General features: G+C 53.7%; 4 protein-coding genes across 4 annotated transcripts; 1 reads left to right on the top strand and 3 right to left on the bottom strand.

Annotated features, from left to right (window-relative positions):
• Positions 1 to 213: 213 nt before the first annotated feature.
• Positions 214 to 450, top strand: CTHT_0006850 (uncharacterized protein; the record flags this gene model as incomplete). Its single annotated transcript, XM_006691153.1, has 1 exon — positions 214 to 450. One exon carries the CDS (start codon positions 214 to 216, stop codon positions 448 to 450), a length of 237 nt encoding a protein of 78 aa, XP_006691216.1.
• Positions 451 to 4,715: 4,265 nt separating this feature from the next.
• Positions 4,716 to 8,918, bottom strand: CTHT_0006840 (uncharacterized protein; the record flags this gene model as incomplete). The annotated part of the gene is made up of 1 exon (XM_006691152.1): positions 4,716 to 8,918. The coding sequence occupies one exon, from the start codon at positions 8,916 to 8,918 to the stop codon at positions 4,716 to 4,718; it is 4,203 nt and encodes a 1,400-aa protein (XP_006691215.1).
• Positions 8,919 to 9,659: 741 nt separating this feature from the next.
• CTHT_0006830 (putative mating type protein) lies at positions 9,660 to 13,332 on the bottom strand (the record flags this gene model as incomplete). Its single annotated transcript, XM_006691151.1, has 2 exons — positions 9,660 to 12,406; positions 12,615 to 13,332. The coding sequence occupies 2 exons, from the start codon at positions 13,330 to 13,332 to the stop codon at positions 9,660 to 9,662; spliced, it is 3,465 nt and encodes a 1,154-aa protein (XP_006691214.1).
• Positions 13,333 to 17,002: 3,670 nt separating this feature from the next.
• Positions 17,003 to 18,515, bottom strand: CTHT_0006820 (uncharacterized protein; the record flags this gene model as incomplete). Its single annotated transcript, XM_006691150.1, has 3 exons — positions 17,003 to 17,147; positions 17,220 to 17,551; positions 17,604 to 18,515. The coding sequence occupies 3 exons, from the start codon at positions 18,513 to 18,515 to the stop codon at positions 17,003 to 17,005; spliced, it is 1,389 nt and encodes a 462-aa protein (XP_006691213.1).
• Between the last annotated feature and the right edge of the window lie 1,822 nt (positions 18,516 to 20,337).

Below are 20,337 nucleotides of genomic sequence, written 5' to 3'. Positions count from 1 at the left end.
CATATACCTACGTTTTCTACTATTTTTTACTACGCAGAGATCAACGATTTCAAGGCTCGCCCTCACCCAGCTGCAGCACAGGAACGTCATCATCAAGACAATGGGGCGCCAGGCTGTCCAAGACGCCAACCATAGGTACCTGTTTTGGTGTCCTTTTTGCACCGTATACTTGGGAGGCTGTCGTCCCAGATATGGATCTGATTGGGTGGCACAATGCCAACGCAACCAACCATCCAGGACCGTAACGTCGGGTTCTTGAAACAGACCAATCAGAGGAAAAGTTTGCGGGATCAACCAATCAGGAGCGGTTACCCCGAGCAGCCCACCCGCCAGCCGTCATCCATCCCGGCCCTACGAAAGGCTAGGGACGTCAAAGAAATCAATGCCCTCGTCTCTGTCGCCGAAAAACTCTATGCCGCGAATGAGAACGTTGAGAAGAGCCTCTCCTGAACAGATCGAGAAGACGGTCGCAAAGCCCCTCATCTCAAAGCTTCACTCTTTCCTTGCCCAGGCGGCCTGCCTGGGCAGATGGTCAGCACCCGGCCTTCTCCTCCACCATCCTCACTCTCGAACGACCTAGCGCTACAAAGCCAGAAGTGTCTTCCAGGACGGCCGGTAACAGTCCAGGACTCCACAGTCTTCTGAAAATCACCAAGGATCACGTACATACTCCCAAGCGCTCCAGGACTAACAAACCATGAACCCTAACCCAGCAACCGATCAGATCAACACTACAGGCGCGCTCAAAGACAACCGCCCTCATCATTCAAAGACGCTGATATCTCTGGAGTTTTTACCCGTTCAAGTCAGGTTTCTGTATTGAACTTTTCGAAGAGCTCTCTCAGAGATCAACTCGCGCAGCAGGCTGCAGCCTATGGCTTCTGCAATGAACCCAAAACGGTAACATATGCTTGCCTCCTGTTCGAATGCCCCCAAAACGATCAAGGCATATATGATGGCAGTGATTGCCCGACGGAGCCTCTCATTGCTGAGGAGGGTGAAGTGGCCATTGAACAGAAAGCGCAAGTCCGCCACCGCCTTTATACCCCAGGCTCCTATTTAGTCATTCTCGAACACAAGGTCTCTCCATTCTCGGCGTTTGGATCCGAGCCAGCCAAATTTCTCCCTCGCAAACCCCGTATCTATACTTGCACCAAGTGCTTTGGATTTCATCACGTCGACAAATGTCGGTATAACCCGGTGACAAATTGCGGGATCAGAGGCAACACAAACTAATCCCACAATGCCCCTGCTACTAGACATCCCTGCACAAAAGCTGGTCTCGTCTGCATCAGGCAGCTCAAGGCATCCAGCCAGGCCCTCTCTCTGGGAGCTACGGCGTCTGGGGCGTAGAGCTTGGCTCGGACTCTCCGATAGAAGTGGGCCATGATGCCACTGCACCGCAGGTTTGGTCACCAGTGCATAACTTCGCGAACACTGTATGCTTAACGACATCACAAGTAAATACCAAGCAGCCACTTTCGGAGCGAACAAGTAGTCTCAGTGAGTATATGATGCATGTCTTAGTTTTCCAGATGTGTCCTGACCAAAGAATTTTGATATGAGACTGAAAACCGCAGGTTAAGGTGTAGGGTTGATTAGGGCCCCTCTCCAAAGTCGCCTGCTAACACTCATATAGGATCTTCGGTAGCGCGATCAGGGTAGCAGCCTAGTAGTTGGAACGAAGCTTATTTGAACCTCCCTGGCAAGTTGTAGAATTCATCTTCCCATCTATCACCTTTCGACCAGAATTGGTTCTGGAGGGAAAAAAAAAAAAAAAGAAAAAGTTGGGAATACGCCTATCTACGCTTTCTTCACCGATATTCCCAGCAGCTTGTTATCTCGAAATCCTTCCAATTGATCCAGTCATCAATCCTTCATCTTTAGTGATTGATAATTTTGCATCGCTAATTCAAGTAATTTGGCTATTCATCACACCGCTTATTGTTGTCCTCAAACTTCGGCTGCACGCCACAAGTCAACAGGAGAAACTGATGACCAACGCCTCAAAGCAAGAGAGATTACGCAGTTGCATGATAGGCCTGACTCCAGTAGTATCATTATTACTGGGCGCCCTCCCCCTCTCGAGATGTTGTCCGCCTTTCCCGTCTCGAACCTGGAGGTACAGGAGGTATGTTGCACAACCATGTGCTAGCGCAATTCCCGCTACGGCCATTTTTTTTGACGTTGAGACCATCAGCTCTCGACTCCCATAAATTGAGGCTATCGTATTCCATCGGACGCCTATTGGAGGGCTGTGGGATGTGGGCGGTTGCTCCAACCGTTGCCCGTTGAGATGAAACATCGGAACAGCCCGACTGAACCATCGTTCTGGTTGCTCTGATAAAATCGGTGTCCGGCTCCGCATCATGGCGTCCCTTCCAGCTACACCCTTACCTTGCTTGGCCATTCGGTAGCGCATCACTAGGAAATTTCAACAGTACCTGCCAAGTACGCATAATGGTTGAAACGTTCTGTATCCTTTACCAGGCCAGGTACATAGGCGCAGGGCGCGAATGGAAATATTGAGGGTAGAAATCCCCCAGCAGAATCATCTGATTGCTTCAGTATAAGGGACATGGATTCTAAAAAAAAAAAAAAATAAGAAGCCCGACGTCCCCAATCACCAACAAAGTGATCGGTTGAGCCCGTTTCCAATTCCAATTTCTGAGAAGGTCCCTGAGCCGCACTTTCGCCGGGAGTCTGTGCGAGATCTCGGTTCCCGATCTGCATTTCTTATCCACATCAGTCGAGACCAAGTGATATCGATTTTTGGGGTCCTGCTGATCACGCATAATAGGGAACCAGGTAAGCGCAGTCACTGACAAGTCCCAGGTCCCATGGGATTGGGTCAGCCAATCATTCGTTTCTCCCTGAAGACGCTGCGAGGTTTGCGGGGCTGCAAGACGAATTTGCTTCATCACAGCTTTTCATTCCTAGTTTCGAACCTCTCCATAGTCATTTCCTTGGGGCAGTGGTGAGAGATATTGACGTACGCACCAGTAATTTGCGTTATACACTGTAAATTTAGGCCGCGATGAGATGATATCAGCGCTCTTCGGGTACTCCTAATCGAAATTGGTATAGCTGCTAGGTTCGTAAAAGTGTAATTAGCGTTCATAAACAAGTAACTAAAGGTTTAGCATATGCCAAATTCTAAATTGTGACGATCCAGACAGATCTCCTGAGATGGGTTCGAGAGATGCCAGGTCTTTGGACCTGAGAGACAAGAGTTCTCACACAGCCAAAGTGCCCGTTGTCGATACTAGATGGTAAGCAACTGTTTGTACTAATGCTAACTGGAGAGCTTCTTCGGCCAGACGGCCCTGCCTGGGATCTATATGCATCACATATACTTTTGTGGCTTCCCTTCCTTCCTCCTTCACAGCACACACACTGTCGAGGGTAAACATCCTTGGAGGTTGGGGAACATCTTCCCAATGCTTGATTGTTGTTGGGGGCGGATATCCGAGTCTGATGCAATACCACTCCCTTTTATTTTGATCAGTTTTAGCAACACGGAAGCCACTTTGCCGGATAGAGCTGTTGTTGGTCGTAACATATATCCAAAAAAAAAAAATATATCCGGCTTACACGACACAGGAGCCCCAACAGTTCTTGGCGCGCCTAGCGGATGCAGCTCTACAGTGTCATGCAGTGTTATTGGTCGAAATCCGTGGCTGTAGAAGAGAAGTCATATAATCCCCCTGTCAGAGGCAAAAAGTTGAAGCATACAACCGCGCTAACATAGGTTGTCACATTTCGCTTCTCTGACTACAACGGGCAAAATCGCCAACGACCCTACTTGGCGAGGAGAACAAAATAAACTTCGGTGAGCAAAAGCTACAGAGCCATCCGCCAGCGGGGGGGCGCACCTGAATCAGTGGCGTACCATATCCGCGCTCAAACAAACTGTACAGGGCCTAGTGGACTCGCCCGCAAATTACCTCATTGGCCTGGGAAGCATTCGAGGCGATTCCAGAACCTTGGGCTCGGGTCTCCCCCGGCCGGTTTTTGGCTCCAGAGTTCTGGTCAGCACTAGTCGACTTTGCCAACATGTCATGTCACACGGAAATGGCGATTCCCGGCGGATGAATACCTTGTCTTCGGCCGGAGAATCAAAGGCAAGACGAGCGCAGTGTGCAGGATTTGATTCCCCTTTGGGCAAGGACTTCGTTGATTATATTTTGTTTTATTATATTCTTCTGGTTCCGGTCACTATAAGATCACTTAAGAGGCTGATATGCAACCTAAGCCGCGAGGCTTAGGTCCAAGAAATAACTGAATAACGGAACATGCGAGTGTTTATTTGCATAATTATATCTTGGCACAAACCTGTCGTGGCTACAGCATCCGACGGAAAATAGCATTGACACAGGATAACTCATTTGCGAGTGTTGCTGGATATAAACTTCACATCTCACAAAAGCACCATCATGAACAAACACAATGAGCCCCGGAAATAAGTTCCAGATCATGACCATTCTCTACCAAACACCTTAGACACCCTCTTCCTAGTAACATCAAGACCCATCCATGAGCAGAATAGTACGAATAATGATAATAAGTACCTGGGTATCCAGAAACATACACCCTTCATAGTGATATACACTTGAGCATTCACAACTCGAATCATCCTGCTCCTTCACCATGAATCATCAATCCTGTCCCCTCGCCCTTACACATCATCCCCATCAACTCCCCTCCCTATTATTCTACAACCCTACCCTCGCCCCAGCAACCAACCCCTCCCACTCCTGGCCCCCCTCAACCTCCCAAATCCTCACTTCCCTCCCCACTTGCTTTGCTCCCCCAACAGGGGGCAGCCTAATCTGCAACCTCGCAACCCCCCTCCTCCTTTCTCTGTCACCCTTAGTACCCCGCTCGCCGCCCAACGACCCAACCAACTCTTTTTTCCTCTGTTCGAAAGCAACCAACTCCCTTCCCCTGCGCAAGACATCCCTTTCCCACTCGCGCCAGACCGCCCACTCCTCTTTCGCGCGCGCAAGTTGGTAGGAGGGAGTTGTGTTGGCGGGACGCCAGGTAGCGATCTTGGCCTTCTCCTTCTCCTTCTCCTTGCCCTCCGCCCCTTCGGCAGCGCCGCGGCGGGCAGACATCGCAGAAAGGTCAGGGATCTTGGCCCTCGTGGCAAGGTTAATAAGCTCGCCTAACACCGCACGCCCCTCACCCGCCAGCTCGGCCGACACAAGCTTGGTAGATGAAGAGGAGGGTTTGCTAAGCGGCTCAGCAAGCCACGCCATGCCGGCACACTCTCTCCCCCTGACGCGTCTATTCTCCTCGCGCAGGAAGCGTACCGCCGCCTGGAGACCCTCCACATCCCTTCTCAGCTTCTCCAGCTCCTTAACAGCAGCAGCACTAACAACCTGCTGCTCCTTACTAGCCGCCCCCGCAGCAACCGCCCTAGCCGTCCCAGCCGTCGCGGCCGCAGCCTTCCACTTATCCCTCTCCCCCTCCAGCACCTTCACCTCCCTCTCCAACGTCGCCACAACCTCCGCCGTCTGCGCCAACTCCCCCCTCACTTTCTCAAGCTCCAATTCCACTTCTTTAGCCTTCACTGCCCTAGCCGCGGCATCCCTGGCTCTGGCCTCCAGCGTCTCAATCTTGACCACAGCAGTTGACAAATCCTCCTCTCTGATCGCCAACTGTCTGCGGAGCGCCCCCAGTTCCTCGCGTAGGCGGGCTTGTTGAGCCTCGGCGTCAGCGGGGGCCGTAGCGGCTGCACGGAGTTCCGCTGCCCGGAGGGACCAGGGCGTAGGAGATGGGTCGAATTCGGCCGTATGAGACAAATCGGTGGCGAGGGCTGATAAGTCGGTAATCTGCCCCGTCAGGACGCGCAGTGTTGTCATATAGGAGGAGAGCGGGTCAGAGTCGGAGGTGTCGAGTGTGCGCGCGATGGTATTCTGCACCGCGACATACGTCGCCTTAAAATCCGCCGGCGCGTCGACGTCATGCAGGAATTTATGCAGATCCGCCCCAATCCGGCGGGACATGTCCGCCAGCTGGGCAGCATTAGACTCGGCCTGCTCAAAGGCATCAAGGGAGTCCGGGGTGAGCGACAAATTGCGGGCCCGTAAATCCTCGAGCGCGCGCACCGTCTTCTGGGCGATGACTTTGGCGGAGCGGGTTTGGGTCACGGCGGCGTCGACGCGCTTCGCGAACTGGGACGCGAGAACGCCCTCCTCATCGTTGGTCTCGTCGACCTGCACTGCCCGCTGCACCATGGACTTGACCGCGTTGAGGGCGACCGCCGCAGACTCGAGCTGCGCTTGCATGAGCAGCGCACGCATGTGCACGTCGTCCGCGAAGGTCTGCAGATCGCCTGCAAAGTGAACCTCGCCCAAGTGCGACATCAGCGCCATGGTGCGGGTTAACTCGTCCGCGCAAGCCTTCTCCTTCAGATCGTCTCTCCTCAAGCCATCGATCCACGCGTTCAGCGCGCGCTCGACGGGCTCCAGCTCATACAGCGCGCCCTCGTAGCGAGCAAATTGCTCCAGATCGCAGCGCGAGATGGCAGCAACAAACCGGTCGCACATGCACGCGACCCAGGTCAAGCGGTCGATGGCGGCACAGCCGTCAAAGACATCGTCCTCGTGGCCGGGCGAGTCGAACGAGTTGACGCGCTCGCGCAGGAAGCCAGCGACGAGATTGGCCTTGAAGGAGAGACGCTTGAAGCGGAGGAGAGCCAGGACAGAGTCGCGGTCAGATTGGAAGGAGTCTGGCAAGAAGAGCTTAACAATATCGAGGTGCTGCTCGGCCTCCTGGGCCTCCATGCGGCGGAGCTCGAGGTCGATGGCTTTGGCTTGGGCTTTGGCGGCCGAGATTTGCAGTTTCATGTTGAGGTCCATCATGGCGCGCGAGCGGGAGGCGAGCTGCTCGGACTCATGTTCCGTCACGGCGTGCGAGGCGCGCATGTCTTCAAGGTCGGACTGCAGGGAGGTGACCAGCTCGCGGAAGCGAGACAGCGTATACTCCATGTCTTCCATGGCCTCTTTTTGCTGGGCGGCCTGCCGGGCTTGCTCGACGATGATAGCGTCCTTGAGCTCAATTTCTTCCTGCATTTCCTTCTCGTTCTGGATGTGGTTGATTTCGAGCTCGTCGTTGATTTCTTTGAGGGCCTCGAGGTCGTCGATGATGGCGCGGAGCTCCTTGATCTCTTCCGCCTGGTTCATGTTTTGCTCCGTCAGACTCTCGATCAGCTCCTCCGCGCCGAGGGCATTGTTAAGCTGCTCGCGCAGGTCCTCAACCGCAGCCTCACTCCGTGCCAACGACTCCTTGCACACAGCATACTGCTCCTTAACCGCCTCGTACTCTCTCAGATCCTCCTCCATACTCCTGATCTGCGCCCTCAGCTCGTCCTCCTGCTCCTGGCTCAAATCCCTCAGCCGAATCAACGCCTCCCTCAACCTCTCATTGGTTTTCTCCAGCTGCAGCCAACTCGCCGACTGCCTCTCCTCGGGCGACGTGCCCTTCGTCAACTCAGCATTCTCCTCCCTTAAGATCTCCACCTCCAGCTCCAGCTCCTCCGTCTTCTGCTTCAGCGCCTCTAGCTCCGTCTTGTACATCTCCGCCATTTCCTCCGCCATTTCCCTGTCCAACGTCGCCAGCTCCATCGCCGTCTCGTGCTCCGCTTGCATCTCCTCCACGTTGTGCAGCCGCATTTCCGCCTCCTTGAGCTGCCTTCGCAATTCGGCAATCTCCGCCTGCTGCGGCTGGTACTTGATCTGCAGCGTTTGGATGATCCGTTCAAACTTGTCTCGTTCGCCCTTCACTTTCTCAAGACTGTTCAGCTTCTCCCTATCCTCCATCCTCTTCTTCTCCAACACCTTCAGCTTGGCTTTCAAATCTTCAATCTCCTTCTGATACGCCTGCGCTTGCGCAGCCGTGATACTCGGCGCAGGCGACGGTCCAGCCGAAGGTCGTCCCGCCGAAGGCGCCTTGCCTTGTCCCCCCTTCTCAACCCCTCCAACCGACAATTTCTCCAGCGTAGCAGCCCTCGTCTGCACCGGACTGACCGGCACCGAACTCTCGTCATCATCACTACTTAACTTTGTTGCTTGTGACCTCTGCTCATCCCCACTACTGGCCCCTCCTCCGCGGGTCAACTTCCTCGCGGTAGTCTCCGATCCGGACAGAGACTGCTGCGATGGGGAGGTTGCATGTCTAGCCGGGGCCCTGATTCCCGGCTTCGGCGCAGCTAGCTTGTTTCCCCCGCCACTTGACGTCCTCGTGGGAGCTGTACTCGCCGGTCCTGATGCCGCGCGCGTGGGTTGTTTAGCAGTGGGTATCGGCGGGGGCGGCATTGTTCTTGAACTTGTTGACGGAGGTCTGGGTCGCATGCCGCCGCCCATTGCGCTCGACGCACCAGGTTTTGCCAATCCGCTTCCGCTTGCGGGGGTCGTCGAGCGGGAGGGGACTCTGCTGGAGGGGGCTGTGCCTGCGAGTTGTTTTGTCGGCGACGTGATCCCGCTCGGTGGGCGATTCGTCGAAGGACGTTGTCCTGGACTCGGACTCGGAGCGTTAAGCGACATTCTCTTTGCCAAGTTCGGATCTGGAGGAGGCGGTTTCCCCATCGTCGAACTGGATAAACTACTCGGCCGACTGCCCGGCTTCCTCCCCGCTTTCTCCATTGCCGGCCGTGACGGCGGTCTTGTCACTTGCTGTGGCGGCGCCGGCTCATCAACCAACGGAGCGACTTTATTCGGCCTTACGAACATGCCGTATCCCATCTCGCAGTCGAAGTAGCGGTCGCCGTGCACGCTGCCGTCGTTTTTCCCGGTCGGCTCGTCGAGCTCAACGCCGACCCATTCGTCGGGGGCGAAGGCGGTGTGCCCGACGAAGCGTACGGTGCCGGTGCGCCCGTCACTGAGCTGGATGCGGAGGCCGGGAACTAGGTCCATGGTGGGGGCATTGGGATTTTCTGACAATTTTATTTTTTTTTCTTGGGGGAGTAGAGGATTGTTGGTTTGGAAGTCGGGAATGGTGCTGTGGTGTGGCGATTAATGTGATGATGCGCGTCGTCGTGTCGTGGAGGTTACACCGCTTAGTAAGCTGTGCCAAGAAAGTAACCATCCGCTATGAGAGCCTTGGGAAGGCCACACGGTACGAACACGGTATAAAACTGTGTATGAAACTGTGTTTGCCATTGCTTTTTGGTTTTTTTTTTTTTTCCTTTGTTGCACAAAAGCCGTTTGCTAGTGAGACGTTACACAGAGAGATTTTTTGTTGGGGCTAAGACATTGATGTGATTTCAGCGATTGAGGCTTCCTGACACTCATTTCAAGCAGTGAAAATAGAAACGAAGAAAACCAGGCTTTCTCATTCTCAGTCTCGGTCAGCCCCTGACAAAAGTAAACAATGGAATCAGGAGGTTTTTTGTGGAAGTCTCAAAACTCTTCTGTTATATATATATAAAAACTGCACAGCTCACTTGCTCCCACATAGAGTCAATTGAGCCCTCTTTAGGTAATCCAAACAAATCGACTTCTACAAATATTTCGAGATCTACCCTACATCATCTCCTACCCTTGAAGCCCTACACCAATAATCCCACACCTGGCGGCTATCCCACATTTAACGAACTATCTCAATATCTCAGTATCCCCAGTCTTAATCAAAACCCGGCATCATTGCTTCATCAGCTAAAACCTCCCCTCCCACCCGACCCCCTTAACCCACTCCACCACCTCAAACCCGACTCTCCTGCCCAACCTCTCCCCCACCCCTCTCTGTGAAGCCTTCACACAAATCACCCCGCTACTCTCAATCTCTACCCCCTCTTGTTTTGTGTCTGCCACAGCCTGCACATACACTACCAGATCGGGTCCCACGATGCCGCGCCAGAGGGTCGCCATCCACTGCCAGTGATCGATTGGCGCGTAGGTGTCGAGGATCGGGATAGAGAGGGAGTGCAAGTCCGAGAGGGTTAGGGAGTAACCTGTGGAGAGGAGGGCTATGTGGAGGTTGGGGCTGTCGGAGATGAGGTTGGGGGGAGTAGGGCTGTAGGAAGGTTTGCTGGTGTTTGCATCCACCATCTCGACGTCCTGCTCGCCCTCCTTAGACCCAGAACCAGACTCAGTCGTCGCACCAGACCCCTCGCTCGAGACACTCCTCCTCTTCTCCTTCTTCTCGAGCCCCTCGCTCTGTACCATCAAAGCCCCATTAGTAACCCACATTTCCACCTCCCTCCCCCACGCATGCCACTCCCCAACAACCCTCAAATACCCCTCCAACGTCTCCTCAACCTTCTCACTCCCCCTCCAGCACTTCACCGCCCACCCTTCTCTCTCCGCCTCCCTCTTCAGCGCCTGCTCAACTAGATTTGCGACCGCCCTGCGCGTGTTCCCATCCGGGCCGTCGATGGAAATGATGGGGCCGCGGGTCGGGGTAGGGGTTTTGTCGCCTGCCGCTGAGACGCATGAGGTGTTGTTGTTGTTGTTGTTGTTGTTGTTGTTGGAAAGAGGAGGGGCGATTTTGGAGAGAACGCGGAGTTTGGAAAGGTAGTGTATGGACATTATTGAGGTCTTGGTGGAGTGGCGATCGTGATCATGGATCCTGCTTGCGGGAGGGATATCCTCGAATCCGAGGCGTGGAGCGTGAGGGATTGTTGATTTAGCTGTCGTAAGAGGACCAAATTGCCCTGCTGATGTTGATGAAATCGTGTTGAAGCTAAAGTGACTAGGATCAGGAGTAGGGTTGTTCGTGATCCCCAGCCCAACACTCGCGGCAGAACCGCGATGCTCACTCGACACAGCACTGGCCGGGCTGGCACAACGAGAGGTGTCCCTTGAGCTGGAGTTCGACCTTGGTCTGCTGCCGCTGCCGCTCATGAAAATGGGCAAAGTCAGTTCTGAACTTTGACCTGAAGCTGAAGCCGTCGCAATAGCAGGGCTATGCCCCGCCATCGCCGTCATCGCCGAAGTCTGAACCACCCCGATAGAGGATGACGATCCCGACGATAGTGAGTCAGACCGAAATTCAGGACGGGGCAACCCCCTTGTCTGAAGGGGGGGTAGGCGCAGGTCTTCGTACTCTCTCTCCCTGTCCCTCTCTCTGGGACCGTCATAATCCCGGTCCCTGATGGAGGCAGCGGCCGTGGAAAGACTGCCCCTGTGATGCTGGTAGTAAGGCTCACCTCGCCTGGGGGTGCTGCTTGTTGCTGGAGTGAGAGGGATGGGTGTTGGCGGAGGAGGGGGCAGGGCGTACCCTCGGTCATGTTCATGTCCATGCCCATGAACGGCTGACGAAGAAGTTGTCGTGTGAGTTTTGGTAGGAAGCGGCGTACCAGTCGACCCCAGTGCGTCATACGCCCCGTGATAAATCCCCTGCTGCGACTGATAGCCCCCCGGATAGGAGTACCCCTCGTTCTCCCTCTCCCTCTGGGTGTGGGTGTGATACAGCTGGTAACCATACCCTCTCTGCTGCTGCTGACAATGGTAATGATGCTCTCTGGAGAAAGGAGTTGCCACCGTGGATGACGGAGAAGGAGTTGGCGGCGGCGGCGGCGGGGGAGGGGGCATCCTTTTCTCGAAGGAGCTGCTGCCATACCCCGCTGTCAGACGGGGGCTGTTGAGGCCGAGGCGGACGAGACTGGCATGGGTGGTGCTGGGGAGGAGTGAATATGGACCGGGGAGTAGATTCGGCGTTTGGTGGTGTTGGAAGGGGGAGGGAGAGGGGTAGTAGGGTTTTGAAGAGGCTGATGGGTAAGGGTATGCCGAACTGTGCTGCTGACTGTAGACAGTAGATGAGTGAGAAGAGTGGTGAAGAGGGCCGCAAAACCCCCCAGAACCTGGGGTAGCCATTGAATGCGAGAATATCGCTCCCGCATACTGCTGCTGCTGCTGCTGCTGCTGCTGCTGCTGTTGTTGTTGTTGTTGTTGTTGTTGTTGTTGTTGTTGTTGTTGTTGCTGTCCATAACTTGACCCGGACTCAGTACTCCCACTGGTACTCGTACTCAGCACCCTCCTTTTCTTATTATTCCCCTCCCCATCCTCCCCCTCATCCTCCCTATCTTTCCTCACCCCCAATCCCTTAACACTCCCCGCACTAGGAAAAGGCGTATTCGGCGTTCTCGGCGTCCCCCCACCTCCGATACTCCTCCCTCCACAACGCGGACACCTCTCCCCCTCGCCTTTACTATCCACACCAACCCCCTTGGTCCCCTGCGCAGTGCCAGACCGGTTATTCCTCCTCGGCTGATATCGATACTCGGGGTACTGGCGCTGGTGCCGCTGCTTCTCTTCCTCCGCCAGGGCCTTCCATTGCTGCTTGCATTCTTCGGGCTCTTCGCGCCATTGCTCGCCGATGATTTTCGAGATTTCTGGATTAGCTAAGCCGGGGTTGGCTTGGACTATTGCAGCTTGGTGGTGTTGTCGGTAGAGGATGAATGCTGCTTTCGTTAGCTGTGGTCTGCTTGAAAAGAATTGTTTTTTTTGGGGGGGGGGTTGGGGGGAACTCCAGGGGGAAGGCGTTGAAGTGTGGTTGGTTGGCGTTGGGGTTAGGGTTGGCTTAGAGTGCAGGCATCGAAGCTTTTACCCGTGAGCTCCAACCCCCGAACCTTCTCAGAAAAAGAAGGACTTATAAATGCAAGTACTTACCATTCCTAGGCCTAGGAACCTTAGGCGCCGGTGTACAAAGACAAATCCCCTCACCAAACGGCCCCATCCCCGTGGCCGTCCCAAGAGGCCTGGGACTATTCTTACTCCCACCATCATTCCCCTCCGCCGTTGTTGTGCCCCCCGCGCTGGGCGTAGCTGTAGCAGTCATACCACCTGTGGGTGTGTTCAGACTCAGCTGATGATGAACCTTTGCTTGGCGATTCGCTTCCTCGGTGTTGATAGTCGATGCGGCATGGGCCCGTTTGCGGGTTAGGGGACCGGGGGGTTGGGGAAAGGGGTTTTGACTTATTGCTTCCCCCGGCCCCGCTGCTGACTGATAAGTTGTGCTTGCGCTTGAGGCCATTGTGGTGTCAATGGCAGACGAGCCTGCGCTTGTAGCAGCGTAATCGGTTGCCGGCTCGCGGTTTCCAACCCCCGGCACAATCATCCCCCCTTTCCTCGAAGCAAACGGAGACGAACCACACCTCCTTCGTGTCTCAAGCTCCTCGTCTGGTGCAGAAAAGGATGACGAGGGAGGGCTGAAATGGTCCCTGTCGGGTCGAGGTGGAGCCGGAGTCGAAGCAGCCACAGCTCCTGACTCGCGAGTTCGTGCAGTTATGGGAGAACTACTCGCTGAGGAGCGGGCCGCTGCTGCTGCTAAGCGGGTAACTGGGCCGGAGGAGGACGGAGAGGGTGAGGTGTTCTTAGTATCTGTCATTTTTGGTTGCTTTGTTTTTCCTCCTGGTCTTGTCGAGGGAACAATGGGGCTTGTCGGTGTCGTGCAATCGTCGAGATCGCGGGTAGGTTGACAAGGATATTTATGAGACTAGGTCAGACCCAGAGGAGATAATGACCTGATGGTTCTATCCAGTCAGTCAGTCAACGGATAAATGGTTGACGATGAACTCTCGATCTTCTCTGGTCTTACTTGCGGAGCTGTTGAACACGATGCCGAACAACTCGAGCCAGGCAAACCAACACAGACCCGGCTCGTCTTGCCTGCCTAACCCAACCGACTAAACAAGTCGATGGCAACACTTCCTATCAGACGACGATAACAATGGTGATAACAAAGTGAGATTCTAATCTCTCAGATTATGATCAGACTCCAAAAGAAAAAAAAAACAAGCGAGTCGACGATAAAGACAAGAAGGAACAGAGACACCACAACCGACGTCAAAGAGGATCCAAGACCAAACAGAAAGGCAGACTGTCCCACTGGCTGACCGACCGACTGACGGATGGACCTGTCGTCCTTGTCAAGATCAAGGTTAATCAATAGGTGTCTGAGTTAACTTGACTTGTCTGGTCTTGTCTGGAATGGCGTCGTGAGGAGGATGGAGTGGATAGGTACGTCGGTGGATAGGTCGGTAGGTAAGGACGAGCAGAACGGAAGGATAAAGGATTAGTATTTGCGTTCGTGTCAAATTGCGAACTGATGGACGACGGATCAATGATGGATTGTCAAATGTGGATCGTAGGAGAACAGAGGAGAAAGGAAAGAAGCCAGCTCACCAGCCAGCCAAAGCAAGCCAAGGCAGAAGGGCAGCAGAATTGCTTGTTAAGTTTGGTGTGTAAGAGATGCAAGAAGAGAAAAGAAAAGTGATAAATCATCAGATGGGGAAGAGAAATTCTGGGGCAAGTGGCAGCAGCCTCTTTGTTGTATGTGGTTCTGGTTGACATGTATAATCCCATGTATCCACACAGCAACCCTCCCCCCCTTCTCTCCGTCCCATGTCCACGGTTCCTCTTCCTCAACCGTTGTTGCTGCTGCCGGGCGGGTAGACAGACAGGAATTAAGGAGGATTCTAGCCGTAGCCGGTAAACAACCAACAGAACGGCAGACGGACGGGAGGGAGTATTCTCGGACGGTGGGAGAAGAGAAGAAAAAGGGTTGTCAACGAACGGATGGATGGATGTGAGCAGGCTGCGGGAGAATAATGAATGGATTAACAGCTGAAGCAGCATCAATGAATGAATGAATGACATCCTTCATCAATTTAGACCCCTGCCGTGGCCGCCATGAAAGCTTGGAGCATGGATCCATGCCATTGTCATCCGCTCCCTTCATCATGACCATCCAGATAGTAATCTCACAACTCAGGCTGGAGTTTTGATGAAGGACGATGTGATAACCAATGACAGCATCCCGGACAGTCAAACCAACACATTTCCATTCTCCCAACACCATCAACGATCGCAGACCGACCGTCAACCACAACCACCATCACTGGCTCACCAACCCATCAATAAAAAAGACGAACAGCGCATGTCTCGGGAATGCGCCGCAAGCGGGGGACGCATGCCATACTCTGGAATCTGGTTCCCCTACTCTCTCTGTTGCGCCGTTGTGTGTATGTGTGGTTTTTTGGGGGGGGGGGGGAGGGGGGCAGAGAAGGGAAGGGTATTGGGGTATACCAATACAGTTTTCTTTGTCCGCAGCGCGTTTGCTCCTCATTCCGTTCGCGGCAACTCCAGGACGTATGGCAGGGGTCCCGGTACTACCAGGGAGACAACAACAAGAACAGGAACAGTATCTTTTTTCTGGGTCGCGCCTAGTAAAGCAATGGAATTAGGTTGCGTTGGGGTCGACTATAACCAACAGTCTGTCGGTCGGTTTGAGGAGAGGGTATCAGGTTCGCCTGCCCGACGAAATTGGATCAGAATCTCGAGAGAGGACAGAGCAATTAGCTCTGCTAACAAGACGTGGGATATGAGAAATCTAAGTTGAGCAAAGTTTTTTCCTCTATGGTCAATCACTAACGTCGGCTGGCAAAATCCAACCGTTGACCAACTGATAACATCACAGATATCATCACCATCCTCCAGCCCATACAAACCATTGACAGAGATACCCAGGCACCAAGCCATAGGAAGACAATGACAGTGACAATCAATACCTTATCCGTCACAGTCACCCATCTATTATCCCCCATCTCTGCGCCGCCCTAGCATGAGAACATCCGAAAGAACAAAAATCAACAGCATCATTGTTCTCTCTTCCCCCCCCCCCCCTCCCTCTCCATTGAGTGACGTGCCCTGCGCGGATCAACCATTGCCGTTACGCCATCCAACCAGCAGACGGAGCCAAGAGGCTGTGAAATGCAAGAATGCATCGAACCCAGTAACCTAATTCCCTTCCTGATAGGCACATACAAAAAAGACAACGGTTGTTTCTCGAATCCAGCTAAAAACAACTGCGAGCAAGCATAAGTACAAGCAAGCTTCTCTGAAAACAAAGGGCGCCTCCAACCAAACAGCCTGCAACAGCCACCGAATCGGGCAGTCCAAGCCACGCTGCAACCAGCAGCCCGCAGCAACGTTTTGTTGCTTGCTTGCTTGCGCATGTCAGACGTCTTCGATGCCGCTTGCTTGTGTCATGCCTGTCTGCCTGTCTGCCTGCCTCAGTTCTCGCAGCAAATCGGTGCTTGAGCAACCCCTTGCTTACCAGAAGAGGTGCTTTGCCCTCTTTCCTTCTTCCCCCCCCCCCTTCCCCCTCCCCTCCCTTCTCCCCGGCACTTGTCCTCTCGTGCGTGGAATCTGGTTCGATCGGAGTTTTTCCGAATCCATTCCATGTCCCTCAGCGATTACGGTAAGTTGGCGTCGCCTTTTTCTACCGTTTAACGTCCATAGATTATCTGAACTATCCAGGCCATCCACATGCTCGGAAGTGGTGGAACAACAACGAGTCGCGTGTGTGTGCTTGTGTAACCGCTATCAGCATTATTGAATCTCCTTGTCTAGAGAGTGAGCGGCAACAAAGCTGTTGGCGCCCAGTGGAACGGCGACACATTCTTCCACGAAGAATGTAATAGAATAGCAAAGGAACTCCCCATGGCAGCTCCCAACGAGCAGCTCTATCGGCAATCAACAATAGTAGTGCCAACAATTGCCTCGAGCCGCGCCAACGAAGCCAACATCATCGAACCCGATAACAGTAGACAGCAATTGACCCGGAGAGAACAGGAGAAAAAAAAATAAAAGTCAATAGGGGTACGCAGTACGTACTCCGTAAGCAGCAGTAAATAATTTCTCATCAGGTATGTATAGCAAGCAAAGCGCCAGCCATCCGCCGCAAACCAACTCCATCACCAACCCGGACTATCTAGGTCAAGTATCAACAAGGCAGTTTTGTTATACCTCGTGTATGAAGCACTTCTTGTTTTTTCTTTATTTGTTTTTCCCAACCCTGCCTGCCATCAGGAAACCCTCTTTCCCTGAATTCATCTGTCATAGAGAAGAAAAACTCTCTCTATCAATCATACGTACATCCATCCATTCCAGTTCAGTTCATTTCGTAAGCGAAGAAAGAAAAAAGTTGTGACGAATTAAGCGTTACCTAGAAAACGTGTGACGATGATGCATTAAACTTGTGGATTATTATGGACTTATGAGATGAATCCATGCAGGCCGCCGGACTCGCCGGTGCTGGTCAGGATATTGGCGCTGCGGCGCGCGTCCAGGAACAGCTCTTCGGCCTCGGCGATGTCCTGTACGTCGACCTGGGTACGACCGTTCACGCGGGCGAGGATGCTATTTTTTTTTTCCTTTGGTGTCAGCCTCTCTCCTAATAAGTCCGAGACAAACTACAGATACTAGACTCACCTCGCCGGCGCCAAAAGCTGCAGACAATACCGCAGACTAATGCGCACTCCATGCTCGGCAACCCGATCGACGGCGGCATCCGTCAGCTGCACGCCCTCGGTCTGGGCGCGGATGCGCACGATGCGCCGGATCTCGTCCGGCTCATACGGGTGCGTCGGGATGATGAGCAGGCGCTGCAAGAAGTCGGGAGGGATGCCGTGCGCCGCCTTGAGGTCGTCGGCGCCACGAATCGTCGCGATGCCACGGTTCGAGGCGAGCACCACGATCGGGGCGATAGGGGACTCCAGGGCTTTGTTCAGGTAGGTAAAGCACTCGATGTCGAGCATGTGCGCCTGCAGTCGTTAGCCTTGTGTGTGTATGAGAGACTTGAGGGCAGAAGCATACCTCATCGATGAAGAGAACGCCCGGAATCAGCTCCGCCACGCCCTGGTTAATATATTTCTGCACGACTTTGTTGATCTCCATGCGCAGCTTGTCCGTGATTTCCGTCATCTTGGGCTTCATGAGCTGGCCCATCATGGAGATGATATCCTGGCCACCCTGGGGGCGCGCATTCGCCACATCAAGATCATGCAGCGTCACGTCCTGCACAATCTCCTTCTTCTTGTGCACCTCGCCCTTGGGAATCGGCACGTACTCCTCCGCCTCAAGATCAAACTCCGTTGCATACGCATCCGACCTCCCCACACGCTTGCACGCGCCCGTATTCGTCTCAATGTAAATCACATCGCCGACCTGCACACGCTCCTTCTGAATCGCTTCGTAAATGCTTGGATCCAGGCGTAGCTTCTTCTGACCTCTGGCGCTCTTGAGCCCAATCAGCAGGGTGCTAATCGTCTTTCCGTACCCGCCCAACGGGTTCTCCGCCTCCTCCGGCGTCATCTCCGTCACCTCGCCCTCATACACATCCTTAGTCTCCCTGACTCTCAACCCAATCGCCCGTCTAAAATTCTCCATCAACACCTCCGTCTTTTTGACTTCAGTCGAGTAGATCTCACTGCCGGTAATCGGACAAAACGGGATCTTGGTGCCCAGCTCCTGGGAGATTGCCAGAGCCAGCGCCGTCTTGCCGGTGCCCGGGCCGCCCGCGAGCAACACGCCGCGGCCTGCCATCTTGTGTGCCTTGATCAGGTCGACGACTACGCCACATGCTTCTCGCGCCGCGCATTGCCCGACAAAACCGGCCGCTTGCTTCTCGGCGATGCCCGACGAGTTGAGGCCAAGCCCTTTGATGTGCGTGTGGGCGGCCGTGCGGTGGTCGCGGGTGTTGCCGCGGACCTCGCTGATTTGGACCATGCTTGGTTTTAATCGATTAAGTACTCGCGACTCGGTAGGTTTGTGAGATTCAATAGTTAGGAAGGTGGAATTGAGGTCGTAATCGAGCCGCGAAGATGGCGGTTGGTGGGATTTTGGTTGATGGGTTTTGGACTTGAATTTGGACTTTTTGGCGTTGCTGCCGCGACACGGACTCTGGAAGGTTCAACGCGTGGTGGTCCGTGCGCAGTGGGACTGGGGTCCACTGTGAACTTCACTCTCAGGCTGAGAGCTGAACTCACAACTGTCATTAAAACTTATTTGAGCTTTTTTCTTGCTGATGTGTCTCTTTTTTTTTCTTGTTTTTTTTTTTCGATCTGACTTGTCATTTGGTTATTTCAGCATTGACCATGATTGCCCATTGTGCTAACTGCTAATTGATTGCTAATTGATAACCTCTTCCCAAGAAGCACCTCCAGCACCCATCACATTCTCGACTTACACCCCCGTTTGCTTGCCTCTCTCCCCATCTATTGGCCCTCTCTCAATATCACAGCAGCCATTCTGCTTGCTACACGCCTCGTCTCTTCGAAACCAAGCAACCCATGCTCGCCAACCCTCAGCCGCTGTGGTGTGGTGTGATCATTGTTCCTCAATGAGTGCCGATCCTTTCCTCTCACCGGCATCCATACCCCTCCCCCATGGCATCGTTTCACTCACTCTCCCCCCTTTCCCCCCCCCTCTCTCTCCTTCTCTCCCTTGACCCCCCACAATCCCCCCTGCCCCCCTTTATAACCATCCTCTGCACTCTCCCTCCAACAGCCCCTCCCACAGAGGTTCAATGCCTCAGTGGGAGTGGGCGGCGGCGCAGGAAAAGTTCAACCTGCGTCCGAGGAGTCTGAGCACTCAACTCACCTCAAGAACGTTGGGTGTTCGACTCCCGGATAGATCCTGCATCTGCCCGACTCGAAAAGAGGCGCCCCTCTTCTCTTTCGAGCAAAGGACAAGCCCTCCTGCGTATACGTAGGTAGAGCCGCGTCTCCCGGAGTAAAACCCTGGCGAGGGTTTTCGTAGCTGGTCACCTCTGGCGAGTTGGCCGGTGAGCTTTTTTTTTTTTTGTTTGGATTAAAACAGATGGTCCGTCTTGTTGCTGGGTAACGCTGTGTCCTTCCGGTCAAAGGTTGGTACCAATGGAAATGCCTTTTTGGTGATGCTGTGTTGTTTGTTCCGTGGATCGAGCGTTGGGGGGCATCGACAAACATCCTATATAACAACAGACAACTTTGAACAACCAGCCCATCACACTAGCTGTAACTCAACTACATGCCTGATTCAATTCAAATCAGGACCTATTCAGTGAAACGGGAAGGGAGCCGCCGTCGCCTGCCTGCCTTTGCGAGTCCAGCCCCTGTGCCCTTGAAATATCTAGTGTATTCCGATATACTTTTAAGCTTAAGACACGGGGGATTGATCTTGTGGGTTCGGTGTTGAGCCTTTGGCAAGAATAGTCGACTCCCTTTTCGTTAGGCCGTAGTCACTGGAAGAGCATACATGGTGTCTGATGTATGCATACACTTTTATGACATATACCTCCCCAAGTCCGCGGTCCTCTTCCTACTGTGTAGTGTTGCTTATGTCCTGGTCAATGTATGTACGTGTGTGTGTCTGTCTGTGTTTTCCTCTGGTAAGGAGTGAGAAACCACAACGAGCACAGGGCGCCCTCCCCTTGGAGTTCCATGTGGTGTCATCAACTCTCCCTTTGGGCCTGTTTGCGCACACACACACATACACACACACACACACACAGAGAGAGAGAGAGAGAGAGAGAAAGAGAGAGAGAAGAGAGAGAGAAGAGAATGCATCT

The sequence above is a fragment of the Thermochaetoides thermophila genome, assembly GCF_000221225.1.
Source record: "Thermochaetoides thermophila DSM 1495 unplaced genomic scaffold scf7180000011806, whole genome shotgun sequence".
Classification (NCBI taxonomy): domain Eukaryota; kingdom Fungi; phylum Ascomycota; class Sordariomycetes; order Sordariales; family Chaetomiaceae; genus Thermochaetoides; species Thermochaetoides thermophila.
The sequence above is the reverse complement of the archived record's forward strand: the minus strand, read 5'-3'. Positions and strand labels throughout refer to the sequence as shown.